The sequence below is a fragment of the Scophthalmus maximus genome, chromosome 13 (genome assembly GCF_022379125.1).
Source record: "Scophthalmus maximus strain ysfricsl-2021 chromosome 13, ASM2237912v1, whole genome shotgun sequence".
Lineage (NCBI taxonomy): Eukaryota > Metazoa > Chordata > Actinopteri > Pleuronectiformes > Scophthalmidae > Scophthalmus > Scophthalmus maximus.
The window spans coordinates 1,932,534-1,949,976 of record NC_061527.1 but is presented as its reverse complement, the minus strand read 5'-3'; the positions used below and the strand labels follow the sequence as shown (position 1 = coordinate 1,949,976).

Below are 17,443 nucleotides of genomic sequence, written 5' to 3'. Positions count from 1 at the left end.
CTGTGAGGAGAATGAAATATTACTTGTCACTAACCACCAATATTAACCTCCTATACTCATGCCGCGTTCCATTATACCTCAGAACTCGGACCCCAGAAGTCAGGGTGGGGATTTTTTAACAACCTCTTGAGTCATTATTCCGACTAGGAAGGTAGTAATTCTGAGTTCTGGGATTAAACTGGAACGATAAACACGCCTTTCGAGTTATAATGGAACACAGGGGTAAAATATTACTTGTCATCCAACCACCCATATTGACCTCCTTATACTTGAACACACACAAACTCCCCCTGCGTTCCATTAGACCTCGGAACTCGGAGTTCAGGTTTATCGTTCCAGTATTATCTCGGAAATCGGAATTACGACCTCCCGAGTCGGAAATTGCAACTGGAACGCCCGGTTACAAAACACCACCTGACTTCAGGGGTCCGATATCCGAGGTATAATGGAATGCACCATATTTTCCAGTTGCAATTTCCGACTCGGGGGTCATAATTCCGAGTTCAGAGATTATACTGGGACTATGAACCCGATTTCCGAGCTCCGAATGGAACGCAGGGTCACTAGCTCAAAAGCCGTAGTAAATAAACCAAAGCACCTTGTTGCAGGCCTGATGCGACGCTCGGGTGCCCAGGGGGCCCAGAGCTGTTTGACCGTTTCACAAAAACAGAGCCATAAAATAAGAGTGTGATACCTTCAGTTCAGTTCCGGGTCCAACCGGGTCAGGCAGGTGTCCAGAGGGGGCGTGGCCTCCTCGGCAGATGATGACGTTACCAGATTCTCCCATGAAGATCAAGATGGCGGACCAGATGTCCAGAGACGTGTCCTGGTCTCTACCCGCTCCTGAGCGTTAGCCGGACAACTTCTGGAACAAGTCTCACACGTCCTGGAGGTTTCCTCGTCGGACGCGGTGAGTTAACGCCTTCAGCGCGAGCTGGGTTAGCTACGCGGCGGCACTTTGCTAATGAATGCTAATGAAAATAAACAGCGTGAGCTAATGAGCTAATGAGCACGTGAAGCTAATGTGGTTTGATAAACTGTGTGATGAACACAAAGAACATGTAGATGAAACATCCTGGTTAAGAATCCGTCGAGCAGATGCTCTCGACACGTCCACTCCCTTTTGGTTTGCGCAAACTTTTCACGGACTCGTTTACGTCAGTCAAGAGACCCCGACGCACGTCACTCGACTTCCGCTGACCTCCACGAGTCTTTCACAATAAGACAGGAAATTGAAAACTATGTATATCTGTATCGTTTGAAACGTATTTATGACATTGTGTGAGAGCTGCAACAGTTTATCGATTAGTAATCGATTAATAAAGTAATCGGCAACTATTTTGATAATCGGTTAATTGGTTAACCCTAACTCTAGTAGTTCTCATGAAGAAAAAAAGGTCAAAATTCTCCGATTTCTAAATAAATATCTTTGGTGTGTGGATTAAAACAAAAGATCATTTTGAGGTTTTGGGAAACACGATCGACATTTTTCACCAATTTACGACATTTTATGGACCAAACAAGATTAATTGATTATATAAATAATGGTTAGTTGCAGCCCGACATTGTACCTTTTTAACATCATGCATAACCAAACCTCATGTAAGTTTTCAAACAAAGTTTCATGTTTTTATCTTAACATGATTTTATGACAATGTATTATACCATTTTTAATCAGGTTACATAAAGACTGTCGGGCCTATGGGCGAAGGTCTGAGCTCTACTGAGCTCTATTTATGATGTTCAAAGCACTGACAAAATGTACGTGCTGCATGCTTTAATTATATATAACGGCAATAATCTATAGTTTCATATTTGTGTATAGAAAAGATCAAATGACTACGTGCAAGGTGAGTGGAGGAGCTTGTAAAATCGACAGACTGCTGTTATTCCCTCAGCTCTGTCAGAGAGTTTCATTCTTATTTAAATTCACAGTTACTCTCATATCAGCTTGTTTACAGCTGGAGCAGAAGCTGGCTTGGTATAAAAAAAAAGAGACAATAATAATAAACCCAATCATCATTACCGGCACAGTGACAAATCCTGAAACATGCTCACGTGAACCTGAATCCGTCTGCGTGGGGCGATATGAGGGGCAAAAAGAATATCTGTTTGTAGTTTGGGCGACCTGATCCTTTAACGAGCTGGTCTCAACAATCAGAGATACTCCGGCAAGTATTCATTTACAAATCAGCAAAATGCTCTGATATTTATCACAGTGATGCGCCACATTCTCACCACAATAAAACGAGACGTCGTCGCGTAAACTTCTGCGGTACACTGCCTTTAATCCTATTTGTACAGTATGTGTTAATATACAAAAATATATGACACTTACATATTCAGGGAAAAAGAAAAGCCTTTAACAGTACACGTCTGTACAAAGGGATAAATACTTTGAGCCAAATATAAACACAACTTTAGTACAAGGCGACCGCGTCGTCGTCACTTGACAGTTTATGAGACAAAGAATGGACCTGTGGGTTTTGCACACAAGCGATGTTGAAATCTGATTTACACATATTTTGTACAAACATTTCAGAATCACAACCGTATGTATCGGTACATATTCATATGCAGAACATCTGATATTCTTCACGTTTAATCGCGAAGGACGTTAGTTTATTTATTTTTTCCGACAGTGTGATGTGGTAAATTTAAAGTTTTAAAGATCCTCTGTTGAAAAAGTGTCTGATTTTATACACGTTTTATAAAACACAACTCCAGGGGAAAGCTCGGGCGTCTTGCGGAGGAGTTCAACCTTATACACTTGGCAGGTTTTGTCTCCCTCTAGTGGCGGAATCCTGCAGTTGCGTCTGATCAAAATGCTGCTTCTTCTTCTGCAGGATGCACCAATGGGACCAGGTCTTTACATTTTTTCTTAAGGTCTCTATCAGTCTGAAGTTTTGAGTCTCTCTCTCTCTCGCTCGTCACTTCTTGTGCGACCCGATCATGACCTTTGAGACGAAGTTGACGATGGCGCTCGCCGGCTGCTCGGGGTCGTGCTCGGCAAACAGGTGGCAGATGTTTTCGGTGTCGCTCTGCGATTTCCTGGCGACGAAGCCGAAGATCCTGGAAAGACAGAAGGGGAGCGAGAGACGGGGACATTTACAGAAGCAGGGCAGGGTTTTATTATTTATCTTAAATCAACACGGCGATTAAAATATAGCTGGAGGAATGTTTATAGTTTCATTTTACACAGGAAAGAAATATTGATCCACTTCTCCGATACGTTTAAGAGCCATGAAGAAAGACTTTGAGAGACTTTTTATAGCATCCGTCTCTACTCGAGATCGAACCTCGGCACCTCACATTATCATACATATTCAATTTTTTAACAAAATTTGGCAAAAACAACGTACATATATTTATTTTTCTCATACATTGATGCAAGTTCATTTGAATGCACGTAAGTGAAAATTCACATAAATAACTTTTTTTTCTGTACTTCAAGTTGATGAGGAAGAAATAATAATAATATAGTATAATAAAAGTTAAAGAGCAGTGAAGGGGGAAAGAAAGACGTCTAAAAACTTACTTTGCAGTGGAAGCGCTGCCTCTGCTCCATCTGTTCAGGGAGAATGAAATCATGAAGTTATGACATTATAAACATTAATTCTACATTCAAAATACATTTATTAATAATCAGTTGAAGTGAATGGAGTCACATGTCACTCACTTCCTGCCCTGTGGGTCCAGAGAGCAGAATATAACGATGTTGACAGCGTAGTGTCTCCTGAAGAACAACCTGTGGGATCAAACAGGCAGAGCGCTGAGTCCGTGTGTGTGTGTGTGTGTGTGTGTGTGTGTGTGTGTGTGTGTGTGTGTGTGTGTGTGTGTGTGTGTGTGTGTGTGTGTGTGTGTGTGTGTGTGTGTGTGTGTGTGTGTGTGTGTGTGTGTGTGTGTGTATTCTATTTTCTGTCTGTAGGTGTGCGATCGCTCACTTCCTCTGGTTGTCGGTGAGCGTGATGCCCTGTGACGACACTTTGAAGTGGACCACGGTGGAGGCCGGCGGCGGGTCCATGGCGAGCGTCTCCGTGGTCGCCTTCTGCACCGCCTGGTGTCCCGTCAGCGACTCCAGCTCCACGGAGCCGAGGTACCACACGTTACACGCTACACAACCACACAACAACAACAACAACAACAACACACAGACAAGTGAAAGGAAGTTAAAGTTTCCATCGACAGATTTCATTCAAGGAAACACAACTTAGGTCTTTTGTAGTGGATACAGACGTGAAGGATGTTGGATATTGTAATAATAAATCAATATGCTCTGCACACACGCACGCACGCATGCACACACACAACACACAGATGTGTGTACACAGTGTCGTACCTGCTCCCTGTTTGAGCAGCTCAGCTGCTGAGTTTGTTGCCGTTTGTGCAGAAGAGTCACTCTGCTCCTCCACCGGGTCTGCACACACACGCACACACACGCGCACACACACACACACACACAGGTTTGAAACAACACACAACAACACACAACACTCAGTTCTGGGTTCTCATAGAAAAACTGTCCAGTAGGTACAGTATGTACTGTAGTGTTGTTGCAACGTCACCTCATCCTTTAACCCACAAAAAAGGCTTTAAAATCTTGTACGTTTTCTTTTTAATAATATTTTAATAATATTTTTTGTATGTGTGTATATATATACACATATAAATGTAAGAAAATACTGCAGATTGTTGATCGTTTAATGATTTTCTCATTACGACCTGTTGCTTTACTCTAGTTTTGGTTTCGAGTTCAAAACAATACTTTAGTGAAATACCTTTTTAATTTTTATTATTTTGTCTGTATAACAAGAGATCTTGTTTTTAAATGAAACAATCTAAAACTGTCACATGCATCAGTCTATAATGTTTTAACACAGCTGAACAACAACTGCGTCTGAACATGGTTTTACAGAGTTTATGCTTATAACCCCCCCCCCGTAGAAAGACAGGTGAGGGTGTTTACCTCTGTTGGGCAGGATGAGTTTACAGGGCAGAGCCAAGGGAGTGATGGAGTGTTGACACACCAGAGCAGTGAGACTTCCTGTGGGGGGAAAACAAAAAGATCCAATCACAACAACTGTCAGTCAGAACGGAGCCGGCTGCACCTCACTGGACTGACCACTAGAGGGAGCTGCCGCGTCTCTGTTGGCTCAGTGATCAGACACTTTTGAGGAAGTAATCTTTTACTGTCTTAACTTTTAGAGTTGTGGTTTATTGTACTGTAAAGTAACTCTGGTCTTGTGTTAGTGCAGATGTTTTATTACTGTTTGACATCATCACTGCCGCTAATAGAACAGGTCAATAAGTCCCTATTAACAGGACATTATAAAATAATAAAATCAATAATTTTGACACTGACTTTGAAGTTATATCACTATTACCCACAAGCCACGGTCATAATCGTGTATTTGATTGTCTTATTCTGTCTAACACTGTTATCTCACTTATGACGAGCAGAATCGCTTCATGGAAATAATGTAATAATATAATAATAAACTTTATTGAGAGTTACTTTTCAAAATGCAGATTACAAAGCACTTCAGGTGGCAGAAATCAGGTAAATCAGATCAGAATTTTAATAAAATGTTTATAATATATTTATATTAATATATATTTGAATCAATGTGATGACGTTTGTTTTTGTCAGGTAATTAATTGATATATATTATTTTATCAATTTCTCAAAGTAATTCCAAGAAAATTGACAACGTCCTGATCATCACCATCACAATAATAAACATCAAACATACACAAGATTTTTCTTTGTTGCCCTCGATTCAATGCTCAAATAACTCTCAACTTTCAAAATAAAACGATCACACCACACACCAAAATATGAGAAATTAAAAAGCACTGAACTGGTTCACTCACCGAAGTACGGCTCGTTGGGGCAGCCCTTGAGTCGGACGCCCTTCTGCGTGCACTCGATCAGGAAGTGTCTCACCAGCTCACTGGACAAGTCTCCTGCTGCTGAGACACACGTTCGTATGTTTGCACAAAAAGCATCTTAACAGATCAGTTTGTTTATAAGAAGCTTGTAAGAGAATTACCTTTTAGAAACATACATTTCAGGAAGCAAACTGCTCCCCGAGTGGTTACGAAATCCAAACTGTCAGCTCAGTTTAAGTGTGAACGAAATAATGAATAGAAAATGTGACTAAAGGTTTTGGTGTCTGTTGCCGACCTTTCTTACTCTGCTGTAACACGGACGGAGGGGGCGTGGCCACCTTCATGGCCAATCCGTACGCCCCGCGGAACGAGTGACTGTCTCTGACGACGAACGAGCCCGGCTCCCTGTCCTTCAGCACCGTGATGGCTGCTCGTGGGTTTTGGCAGAGGAGGAGGAAAAACACATAGATGAGCTAAAGTTAGAATCATCACGTCCACACTGAACGTGGAGGTCAACTATGAAAACAAAGGGGGAGAATTATCTAGTTCCGAAGACCAAATATTTACCTTGGTCTCTGGAAATGTCGGGCTTGTACCAGAACTTGGACGTGTCCTGAACAAACTTCACCGTGACCTGCTTACTGCCAAAGTCTGCAAGACACAGATTGAAAGCTCTGCGTTGGGTTTACGAGCAAATGTGACAATACGGGGAAAGAAAGGATGAAGCGAGAGAGACGGTTTAAAGGGGCAGCACACTGAAACCCTGAACCACTGTACCTGCTCCGGGTGACGGGGCCCCACTGAGCCCCCTGAGGGGGTCCGGGGTCATGGAAGACGAGAACGGGATGCTGAGGCTGCTGCTGCTGTGAGGGCTGGAAAACCCGCTGAGCGAAGGGGAGCGCGAGCCCAGATCGGCCCCCTCGCCCCAAACCCTCCTCTTCTCGGGCAGCAGGGGAGCGTGGCCCCCGTCTCCCCCGAGGTTCAGACCCCCGAGTCCCCCCATGGCCTCCTGGAGGCCGTGGTCCAGGCCGCCGTTCCCCAGCAACAACAACAACGAGGACAGGTCGGCGCTGTCGGCCTCCCCGCGAACGGCCGCAGCCCCTCCGCCGGCGAGGCTCTTCAGGGGCCCCCGGGGGGAACTGTGGGCGTTGGGAGTGCTGAGGGAGAGAGGGGGCGAGGGCTGGGGGGGGTACTGGGAGCCGGGGGTTCGGTCATGCCACGCGGGGGGAGGAGTGGAGCTGCAGAGGAAGAAGAGTTACAGGGAATGATTAGTTATTATGTTCGGTTTATTACGATAAAACTAAAAACATGAGAAAAGTTTCCTATTTCATCAAACAGAAAATAATTTGACTCGATCAGTTCCTTTTCCACTTTATTTCAGTAGCTAACTGTGGTTCAGGAGTTGGGAGAGGGTCGTCCACTGACCAGAAGGTCGGCGGTTTGATCCCGACACTTCCTGCAGTGTATGAATGTGACCCCAAGTTCATTTACCACTTTACACTCAGAACCTTACGGTGTCTCTGAAGTACTTCAGTACATACGGATACAGGTGGATATTATCTGAAATTTTACAGACAATACTTCAGTTTTGGTAGCGAGGTGCAGTGGAATGATTCTGTTTTGATACCTCACGTTGAAGGTATTTTCTTTCCGTCACAACCGTGTTTTGCCGTATGAAAGAAACCAATGATTAAGTGCCTTCGACCTGTGAGGGCGGCATAGCCACCCTACGAGTCTTCTAGTCTGACGTCAAGCTGAAAGGAAAATAGTCCAAATTATAAATAGTCTAAAACTTGAAAATCTAATATGGCTCAAACCACCTGAAGCCAGTTTTTTAAATTCTATTGGATATTCTCCATGAACCAGGCCTGTGTGTGTGTGTGTGCGTGTGTGTGTGTGCGTGTGCGTCTGTGTGTGCGTGTGTCTGTGTGTGTGTCTGTGTGCGTGTGTGTGCGTGTGTGTGTGTGCGTGTGTGTGTGTGTGCGTGCGTGCGTGTGCGTCTGTGTGTGCGTGTGCGTGTGTGTGTGTCTGTGTGTGTGTGTGTGTCTGTGTGCGTGTGTGTGCGTGTGTGTGTGTGCGTGTGTCTGTGTGCGTGTGTGTGTGTACCTGTCTGTGTGAGGGAGGGGGCTTCCCGACGACACCGAGCACATGGAGCCAAAGACCCTCTGACAGGAAGCAGGAGTGACGGACACGTCTGATCTGAACATCTCTCCCTCTGAGGAGCCGCCGCCGTGGTTCACGCTGTCCAGGAAGTTTCGAGCATCTGAGCGAGAAAAGAAACACAAAGTCAATCCCCCCTGGTTTTTTTCAGTCATCACATAGAGAACAAACCAGATGTTCTGCAAAAAGTTCCATAAACTATAATAACCACTTACTTGCAGTGTTATTCACCGCTGCTCATGTTTGCTTTTGTTTGGATTATAGATCCATCAATGTGTCACAACTGAGCAGGAGGCACCTGTCAATTTATTATTTTCTTCCAGGGAATACTTCCCTGTGTGTGTGTGTGTGTGTGTGTGTGTGTGTGTGTGTGTGTGTGTGTGTGTGTGTGTGTGTGTGTGTGCGTGTGCGTGTGTGTGATGTAAGAGGGCATTTCAAACATCCCCGACATGACATCCTGACATTCTAACAACACAGTGTGTCGTTCAGGCCTCCTCTGGGCCAGAGACGGGCCTGTGAAGCACGATGAGTCACCGCTCGACAGTCAGTCATTATAAAGAGCTCCTTGTTTTGGACGCCGGCGCGCCCCCCACACTCCCCACCCCCCTCTTCCGCTCCTCCGCTCCATTCAAGTGCTCCGAGACGGAGGAGTTCAGTCTCCTCCAGCAGCTTTGTCTTGTTGGACGAGCTGAAGCATCTCAAGTGGATGAGATAATCACACGTGTGCTGCGTATGAATGAAGAGAATCAATGAGAGCGTGATGCAACAGTAACGAGCACTTTGGAAGCCATGTGTCCAAGTGGATGTGGGTACATATATCTGTTTTATGCTACATTATACTACATTTTAGGGTTTAAATTGGTACTTAACTACATATTATTAATTATATGTTCATTTTCAGATTAAGATTTAAGAACCTAAAGTTGTAATTATAGACAATTTAAAGCACAATGTGTTGAAATAGATTATATATATATATATATATATAGAAATGGACGAAAATGAAGCCAAAATATTACAGAGCGGAGCGGCGTTGTTGAGGTCCCTCTAACACACACAACTCGGCCAATCACAAGTCAGTCTCAGCTGTCAATCATGACGCCTTTTTTAATAGCATTAAATAACTAATTGAAACCAAACTGATGAGAAACATCAACACTTGAACAAACATCAGTGTGATAAGAACTACCTCAAATCAAAGCAACTTTGGGAAAAATTTGATGCAACATGTATTTGGATTTTTTTTTTTTTTAGGTGTGGTCCATGTCCCATCTGCTCACATGGAGGGGGGCAGGGTCAATGACGTATACCGCAGCCAGACACAAGGGGGCGATCCAGATGATTTGGCTTCACTTTTGGGAGCCGACACTGAGTCCGTAAACTTCTGCTTACATATTAAATTATAAAAACCCCAGTGTTTTTTGTAATTTTCTGCCAGCATCTGGTGGTAAAGTGTCAAACCGCAACCAACTGAGCGACCGACAGGGGACACTTTATGGCGTCGCACCGCTGATTCCGTTTCCGGCAGCGTCTGAAAATTCAACGTCAATGCGACGTATTCTGGATCGTTTAGTTCAACAACCGTATTCAACACGACGTGGAAACATGGAGACTCACACGGAGGTCGGTCCACCTCATGGAACTATCTTTGACTCATTCAGAGTTGATTATACTTATATGAACACATAGTTATGGACAATATATTCAATTTCTGTGAATAAGTTCTTCTAAATATTACACACTGTAGCTTTAAAGAATTTCAACACAGCCCCGTCCTGCAGCAGTGTTCTGTGCCCACATGGTACATATTCAAGAATGAAGTTTACATTTATCACAGACAGAACATTTCCCACAGCAGAAGCTTTCCCACACATATTTCTATGATGCCTGTACATTATGTACGGGTATCACATTAACTGTGAGTGTGAATTTATAGTGACAGCTGCTCCGAGGAACAAGTCACCTAAACAAAAGTTTTACTTCCTTATGTCCTGTGTCTGTCCGTCCATTAATCTCTGTAAGAAACATTCCTTTCACAGACCCTTGAAGGATAAAGATATTGATTTTCGTTAGGCGGCACAGAGATATAACCTCGTCCCGCTGATTGTGGCCTCAGATCGTTGTGTTTCATTACTGAATTATGGACAAACAGCATCACATTCATTCACATATGCGTCCGGTGCCACATGTTTCCGCCTGTCTTGTCTGTAACACTCCAACATGGGCCGTCAACACTTAGAGGTTAAAGCTCGAGGGCCCACAGCCGATTATGTTGTAGCCTCAAATTAGACCAGAGCCTCTCATCACTGAGACAGACACATTATCTTACTCATGAGTGGTTGTGTGGATGTTGTTGTTGTTGTTGTTGTTGTGAAATAGACACAAGCCGAGGGGAATGTTCTGAAAGCAGCAGGATTCCTCAAACATTCCCACAGTCGCTGTGGGTTTCCCCCTCTCGGGACGTTTTCCCAGGATGCCGAGCTTCGTCTCTCTCACACTCTCTGTTCCCACGAGTCGCTCCGCTCACCACCGCGGGTTTGTCACATCTGCTGCTCCGCCGCTCGTCCCGGCTCATCCTCTTAATTACAGAAGGGCCCAAACTGTGGCAACACCGGCTGACCCCAGCCCGACCCCCTGACCTCAGAGACCAGACTCGGCTGTGTGAGGTCGTCTTCGACACCCTCGTACACCTTTCACCTCCCGCTGCACGGTTACCGTGGCTACCGACGCACGTTAATGAAGATTCCTGGACACAAACAACTGTGTCGGGCCCAGTTTGACACAGACGGAGACAAGTACAGTTTCTTAATGCCAAAATATTTAAAGACAAAAAAACTGCATAAATTCACCAATTTCACCCAGAATCATTTCTAACTGACTGACTAACTCCAAAGAATGAGAATATTATTACGAACTAACAACTAACCAACTAACTCCTCTCCAACAAATTAGAGCATTATTACAACTAACTGAGTAACTAGCTAACTAACTCCTCTCCAAGAATTGGAGCATTATTACCAACTAACTAACTCCTCTCCAACAAATTAGAGCATTATTACCAACTAACTGAGTAACTAACTCCAACGAATTAGAGCATTATTACCAACTAACTATCCTCTCCAACAAATTAGAGCATTATTACCAACTAACTAACTAACTAACTCCAACGAATGAGAGCATTATTACTAACTAACTAACTCCTCTCCAAGAATTAGAGCATTATTACCAACTAACTGAGTAACTAACTAACTAACTCCTCTCCAAGAATTGGAGCATTATTACCAACTAACTAACTCCTCTCCAACAAATTAGAGCATTATTACCAACTAACTAACTAACTCCTCCAACGAATTAGAGCATTATTACTAACTAACTAACTCCTCTCCAACAAATTAGAGCATTATTACCAACTAACTAACTAACTCCTCCAACGAATTAGAGCATTATTACTAACTAACTAACTCCTCTCCAACGAATTAGAGCATTATTACCAACTAACTAACTCCTCTCCAACAAATTAGAGCATTATTACCAACTAACTAACTAACTCCTCCAACGAATTAGAGCATTATTACTAACTAACTAACTCCTCTCCAAGAATTGGAGCATTATTATCAACTAACTGAATAAGTAAGTAACCAACTAACTCCTCTCCAAAGAATTCAAGTGTTATTTCTTACTAACTCCAAAGAATAAGCATTGTTTCAAACTAACTTGCTGAGAACAAAGAACTAACCAGTTTACTGTGGTTCGTTCTCGACCCGATCGTTTCTTCTTATGTCTGAAATTATTTCATATTTTTCAGAAAAGTTTTCCGTCTTTTTTCTCGGCACCAGTGGCGACTTTCCAACTTTTACCTTTCACTACCATACAACAAACTCTTCCAACTTGAGTTTGTTCCTATGAAACTCTGTCGGAGCCCCGCCCACCAGTGACACCTTCAATGTTCTCAACAGTGTTTTTCTGTCTGTTGTTTTTCCCTCACTTCTGCAGCTCGGAGCGAAAAACAAAGCCTCTTCAGTTTGGGCCGAATCGTGCAAAACCAATTCCAGATGGCACAGAGCCACGTGGGCACGACTGCCAGCCTCCACCAGCCAATGACCCCCAACACACACACACACACACACACACACACACACTTCCCTGATCACAGAGACTGACGGTTCCGTGGCTCAGACTGAGAACATACCTTCACGCTCGGTGCGGAGATAAATTCCACGAATCAATAAATCCACAGTGAGGTGATCTGGTTGTCTGGAGCCGATATCTCCCCCCGACCTCGGCCCACGCTGACGTGAGCGGGTTGTGGACGGCGTGAGGACAAGCGGAGGGCAGATGCAGAAAGACATGCGGCCGTCACATGTTCGGTTGCAGGAAGAGACAGAGCTCCTGTGTTTTCATCCGACAAAGAAAACACTTCTGCTTCTCGTTTCATTCTTCCACTCACTCATCCAAACATTTACTCGCTGGGCAGCGTCACAGTGAACTGATGGAGCCCACACACACACACACACACACACACACACACACACACACACACACAGGGAAGGGATGGGATCGTAGACTCTATATAAAAGTGAACGTAGTCACCGGGTCCTGAGAGTGAAGCCTGTGTTCTCTGTAATGACCAGCAGAGGGCGACTCCACTGGTTGTTTCTGTAGAAGTCTTGATTCATAACGTCAGTAAACCTTTTTCCTGAGGAGTTTATGGTTCAATCTCTAGTCTCAAGTCTTCTTCAAGACATGATGTTCATTTTGTACATCATGGTTTCATTTACAGTCGAATAGACCATAATGACCGGATATATTGGGTTATGGATAAAGCGTGACTGACAGCTGGTCCCTCCAATCGGTGCTTGCTCGCCGGCGTTGGACCCGCCCCCAGCTCCTACACCTGCATTTTGCAAAAAGCCAAGATGGCGCTGGTCGAAAAATGCAAAACTTGAGGCTTCCAAACTGCAGCTCACAAACCAACGGGATAACTGGATGTTACTTGTTCCAAGAAAGAACAATTAAACTTTTGGTGCAGATCCAGAATAAAGGAGCGGATCCAAGATATTTGGATTAACTTTATTTAACATCTTCACAGATTTCCCAGGGAATAAGTCTTTGATCTCGATGAAGATAATCAGGCGTATTCAGGGGACTCATGTCTTGTTTGATTTTGAGGCGACTGTTGGGCCTTGACGGATGTATTCTCTCTACAGACTGACAATCTAGTTTATGCTTCAAGAACCCACAAAGTAAAATCAAAAACTCTGGAGGTTTTCTTTCTCAAATATAAAAGAAATGCAGCAGGAGATTGTGCGAGTGTGGCGTTCCCAACAGCAGGAACCTGTCGGGAACAGTCAGGCGAGGGGTGGCGCCCACCCGCTCGCCGTGCATCCTGGCGGAGATGTTCCTGCTGTAATACGGAAACTGTCCAGACTCAACGTGCGTGTCTGAAAGCAGCGTAGGAGCGATCTCGTTGGCGTACTTCGTGAAGCTTTGAGGATTATTGAGTTATTGAGAAGTTCTCACCCTCACAGTGAAGTGATCCATCACCCTCCCTCCCCTGCTGCCACGTCCCTCCTCCTCCTCCTCCTCCTCCTCCTCCTCCTCCTCCCTCAGGAGCTGCGAGCGTCTCGTCTGTGGGGAGGACAAACTAATAAGGCGTCCGTGTGTAAATCACATTCCTCTGTTCTCCGCTGTCGCGTCGCTGAGGAGAGAGGACGAGTTACGAGTACAAGAGGAGAGAGACACTGTCCTCGCCGAGGAGCTTATTGGCGTCGGAAGTATTCAGATAATGAGTTGATGGTTTTACAAACTGCAGCTAGAGTTCGACGCATGATGCACCTGTTGGCATCTGACACTCTAAAGACTTGAACTAGTCTGGGTTTTCTGTCATGAAGTTTGTGTTTTGTGACTTCCGGGAGGACTTTTTCTCCTACTTCCTGTTTCACTTCTTCTACTTCCTGTCTGGTTTTGTCTGGTTTCCCACATCACGGCTCTAATTTGCTCCCAAGTCTTCTTCAACAGTTTGTTTTCAGTTTGGCTTCAGATCTGTTTCCTTCCTACTTGTTTTCCTTCTGTTTTCTGTACATGTCCCTGAGTTTGTTCATATGTTACATCTTTGGATTCCTGAGTTTCTTTGTGTTTTTCTACCGACAATCGGAGACTGAAGGTCTCTGTGTGATCAATACTCCTTCTTCCTGTACCTGTCTTGTCCAATGTCTGCAATTTAGTCCCCCAACAGCACCGGCAAACATCTGACACTGCTCTGTTTGGGATGGACTCCATTTTGGATCCAGTTTTTAATCCGTTGAATTACCAGATTCGTTCAATCTCTGCGGCCAAATAATATCTCGTTGAATCTTTTGTTCACGTTCTCTGTTAAATCTGTTTTGTCTCTGACACTACAGATGTTAAGATTGTCTTTAGCAACATGTTAAAGTAAGAATTTCTGTTGACACTGTTGAAACTGTGAAACCACAAGTTCAACGTCAGGTACTGTTGAGACCTTTCACGAGCAATCATCATCAGTTTTGTGTTTACCAAGTAACTGGTCCTTAAATATTATTCATAATTAAATATCAAGTTTTGTCTCGCGTAATCGGTATATTTGTCAAACAGCTGATGTCTTTCGTCCCGACCACACGCGCGTCTTCAAAAGACTCAAGACGATTTAGATTCAATAAAAAGCTGAAGTCGAACGTCGTGTCCACAAACGGCAGCTTCTCCGTTCAACTTCCCTCGAGCTCCAGGTGAATATCCATGATTTCATGCAATAAAAGGGACAGATATTCGATCATGTTTTGAAGCTGGAGTGAAAATTCCTCCGACTTGTTGCATCTGGAGAAGTGATCATGACGACGGCTGAACGACGTGCCACTGTGCAGCAGGCAGCAGCTTCTTTTAATCATACTGTTGTTCAGAAGGTTTTGTTTCGAGCGACGTCACACGTCTGCTCCTCAGCAGGTTGTGGGAAAGGTTTTATGGACCATTTGGAAAAGTTTGGGCTTTTTCCAGGTATCTCTGTCAATACTGGCAGTTTGTGGTTTAAAGGAACGTTTGAGACATCAAGGTTCCTTAGAACCGTTTTTGTCAGGGATTATTCTGCAGGTTTTATCGAGGGAACCTGCTTCAAGAAGCAACGAGGGACGTTGTAATGTTCTGGTACTCGTCAGACACGCCTGTGACAACGCAGACCACTTGAGGATTAATTCTCCCGGGGAACAAAATCCTTGTTTTCCCACGTTTCTCTCCATCTCCTCATCTCGGCCTTTCGCCCGCTGTGTTGTCAACACTTTCAACCTTGTGTCTAAAATGTTCTGCCCCTTTGCCCTGGATTTCCTGCCGTCCTGCAAAAAGTCACGTTTCTCACACATGCAAAATGTTTTGATTTATTAAAGGTCACGTGTGTTATACTTTGATGTCAATTAAAAATTGTGTATTTGTAATTTGAAGGATTATTTAAAAAAAGAACAACTTCTCAATGTAGATTTAAATTTCTCTCCTGCTTCTTTCTGGAACTCGAGAAAAACAATTGGTCTTGTTTCAGCCTCTCCTCTGATTGGCTGACGTGCAGGCCAATTGTCTCGGCTCTCGTTGTGTTTCCTCTCCGAGGAGAATATTTAACTTTTAAATGTAAGGACACTAATTCAGACTCCAAAAGATGGTTCTGTATCCAACTCAAGATTAACACTGTAGTTAAAACCCGTGGCTGTGCCAGATGTTGTTGTTTTATCGTGTACGACATCTCTGGCAATAAGCCCCCGAACGAAAAACAAGAGCCGTCAGAGACTCTTTACGGTTGAATCCGGGTCAGTAGTGCAGAGGAACTTGGGAGGGGGGAGGACGGCCTCCCCTCGGTTAACCACCAATACATCAGCCTTCCAGGATGAGATCATGAACGCGGCAGCAGCAGTGGAACAAACCACCTCACCCTCCCACCGAACGTGACATGTCAGACACACCGACCGTCCAGAGCCGTGGGTCGACTAGAAAAACAGACTTTTCTTAGCGGAGACGGAGACGGAGACGAGAGAGAGAGAGAGACAGAGAGAGAGAGAGAGAGAGACAGAGAGAGAGAGAGACAGAGAGAGAGAGAGACAGAGAGAGAGAGAGAGAGAGACAGAGAGAGAGAGAGAGAGAGAGAACTTGCACAAGCAAAAGAATACCAGAGGCCTGAGGAGGGGGAGTGTTGGCCTCCTTCGACAGTCCCAGGAGGGAGAGTCAGGGAGAGATAGCGCCGGATAAAAACAAGAGGGAATGAGAAGAAATGTGTGGGAGTTCAGACGGACGCTGCTCAGAAAGATGGACGCACACGTTCATTCAATCACGCACACGTTCATTCATTTGTCCGACATGGATCACGTACTGTACATACCCAGAGAGGCAGTCATGATGTGACACTCGGCTTCCTGTTGTTCACCCTCCAAATGTTACGATCACTTCTTCAGTCGCTCCAAAGTCTTTATCTCTTCCTGTGAATGAATCTCTCCCCGTTCCTCTCTCTCTCTCTCTCTCTCTCTGAGCTCGACTCGATGAGGCTTTCTGACTTTTTTTTCTTCCTTTTTCTTTCAGGGGCCGGACAGTTTTCGCCACCATGCCCGATTCCTTCCGTCCCCCCAGATGGAAAAATAATCTCCCCCGTTCCGTCGCCGGCTTGTTGTGACACCGCTCGACTTCTGGCTTTGTATGGAGGGAGGGACGGAATGAGAGAGGGAGGGAGGGAGGGGAGGAGAGGTAGAGAATGTCTCCCTCCCTCCCTCCTCTTCCTCTCACTGACCACTGAGCATTGTTCCTGCTGGGCCACTGCGAAGCACTTTCTCCCAATCGCAGTGGATTCCAGCGGGGTCAGAGGTCACATGTGGCCCTTTATGGACCAAAGAGAGAGAGAGGAGGAGGTGAAGTGGTGGTCGGGGGGGGGGGGGGCGGCGTTCTATGGCCTCTCTGTCAGGGCATGTGTCCACTCCCACCATCTGCTCGCCACAAACACGGAGACAAAGGCACGCGGACGCACACACGCGGGCTGCGTCTAATCTCAGCGCGTCATAAAGTGAACCGTTAAAAGCTCTTGATTGAATTGCATCCAGTTTACTTTTGGCATGCAGCCGCCCGCCTTCGCCTCCCGCGTCACAGGAAGTGAGACGGGTCTAACTAACTTTTCAGACACAAACAAAAAACCCTCATCGGATAAATCGGTTAAAATTTAGGATTAAGACAAAACCCTGACAGCTGATTGGCTGACGGATATGACGATGGTGTCGATCATTTGGTCTAGTTTCACAAAATGTTGAAGTGTTCCTTGCAAAGAGTTTTATACTGGATGGCAGGTTGTGTCATTAGGCCACGTGGACATCAACTCTTATCTGTTTTTAAAGGCTCAATTCAAAAATTTTAACCATGT

General features: G+C 44.8%; 2 protein-coding genes and 1 long non-coding RNA gene across 13 annotated transcripts in view; 1 reads left to right on the top strand and 2 right to left on the bottom strand.

Moving 5' to 3' along the window:
* The window catches only part of LOC118317720 (insulin-like growth factor-binding protein 3), a 52,762-nt gene extending 51,605 nt beyond the window's left edge, over positions 1-1,157 (bottom strand). Inside the window, exon 1 of one of the 3 annotated variants that reach the window (XM_047336789.1) lies at positions 695-1,157. In XM_047336789.1, coding sequence (XP_047192745.1) covers positions 695-787 — 93 coding nt within the window. In that variant the 5' untranslated portion in view covers positions 788-1,157. The remainder of the gene's footprint in view (positions 1-694) is intronic. The other 2 variants (XM_035646643.2, XM_047336791.1) reach the window with 2 other exon arrangements.
* On the top strand, positions 787-16,767 carry LOC118317728. 3 transcript variants are annotated; one of them, XR_004795512.1, is made up of 3 exons: positions 787-910; positions 3,929-4,096; positions 16,618-16,767. It is a non-coding gene; the product is annotated as an uncharacterized LOC118317728 (long non-coding RNA). The 3 variants fall into 3 exon arrangements; XR_004795511.2 differs by lacking the exon at positions 16,618-16,767 and adding an exon at positions 12,046-12,376; XR_004795513.1 differs by lacking the exon at positions 16,618-16,767 and adding an exon at positions 9,307-9,565.
* The window catches only part of LOC118317717 (tensin-3), a 42,488-nt gene continuing 27,308 nt past the window's right edge, over positions 2,264-17,443 (bottom strand). For 3 of the 7 annotated variants that reach the window (XM_047336783.1, XM_047336786.1, XM_047336784.1), the window contains 11 exons: positions 7,999-8,155; positions 6,670-7,130; positions 6,460-6,543; positions 6,188-6,319; positions 5,875-5,973; positions 4,967-5,044; positions 4,340-4,417; positions 3,945-4,113; positions 3,680-3,748; positions 3,539-3,568; positions 2,264-3,072 (listed from right to left, as the gene is read on the bottom strand). In XM_047336783.1, the coding sequence (XP_047192739.1) occupies positions 2,931-3,072; positions 3,539-3,568; positions 3,680-3,748; positions 3,945-4,113; positions 4,340-4,417; positions 4,967-5,044; positions 5,875-5,973; positions 6,188-6,319; positions 6,460-6,543; positions 6,670-7,130; positions 7,999-8,155 (1,499 nt within the window). In that variant the 3' untranslated portion in view covers positions 2,264-2,930. The remainder of the gene's footprint in view (positions 3,073-3,538; positions 3,569-3,679; positions 3,749-3,944; positions 4,114-4,339; positions 4,418-4,966; positions 5,045-5,874; positions 5,974-6,187; positions 6,320-6,459; positions 6,544-6,669; positions 7,131-7,998; positions 8,156-17,443) is intronic. The other 4 variants (XM_047336785.1, XM_035646640.2, XM_047336787.1 and 1 more) reach the window with 3 other exon arrangements.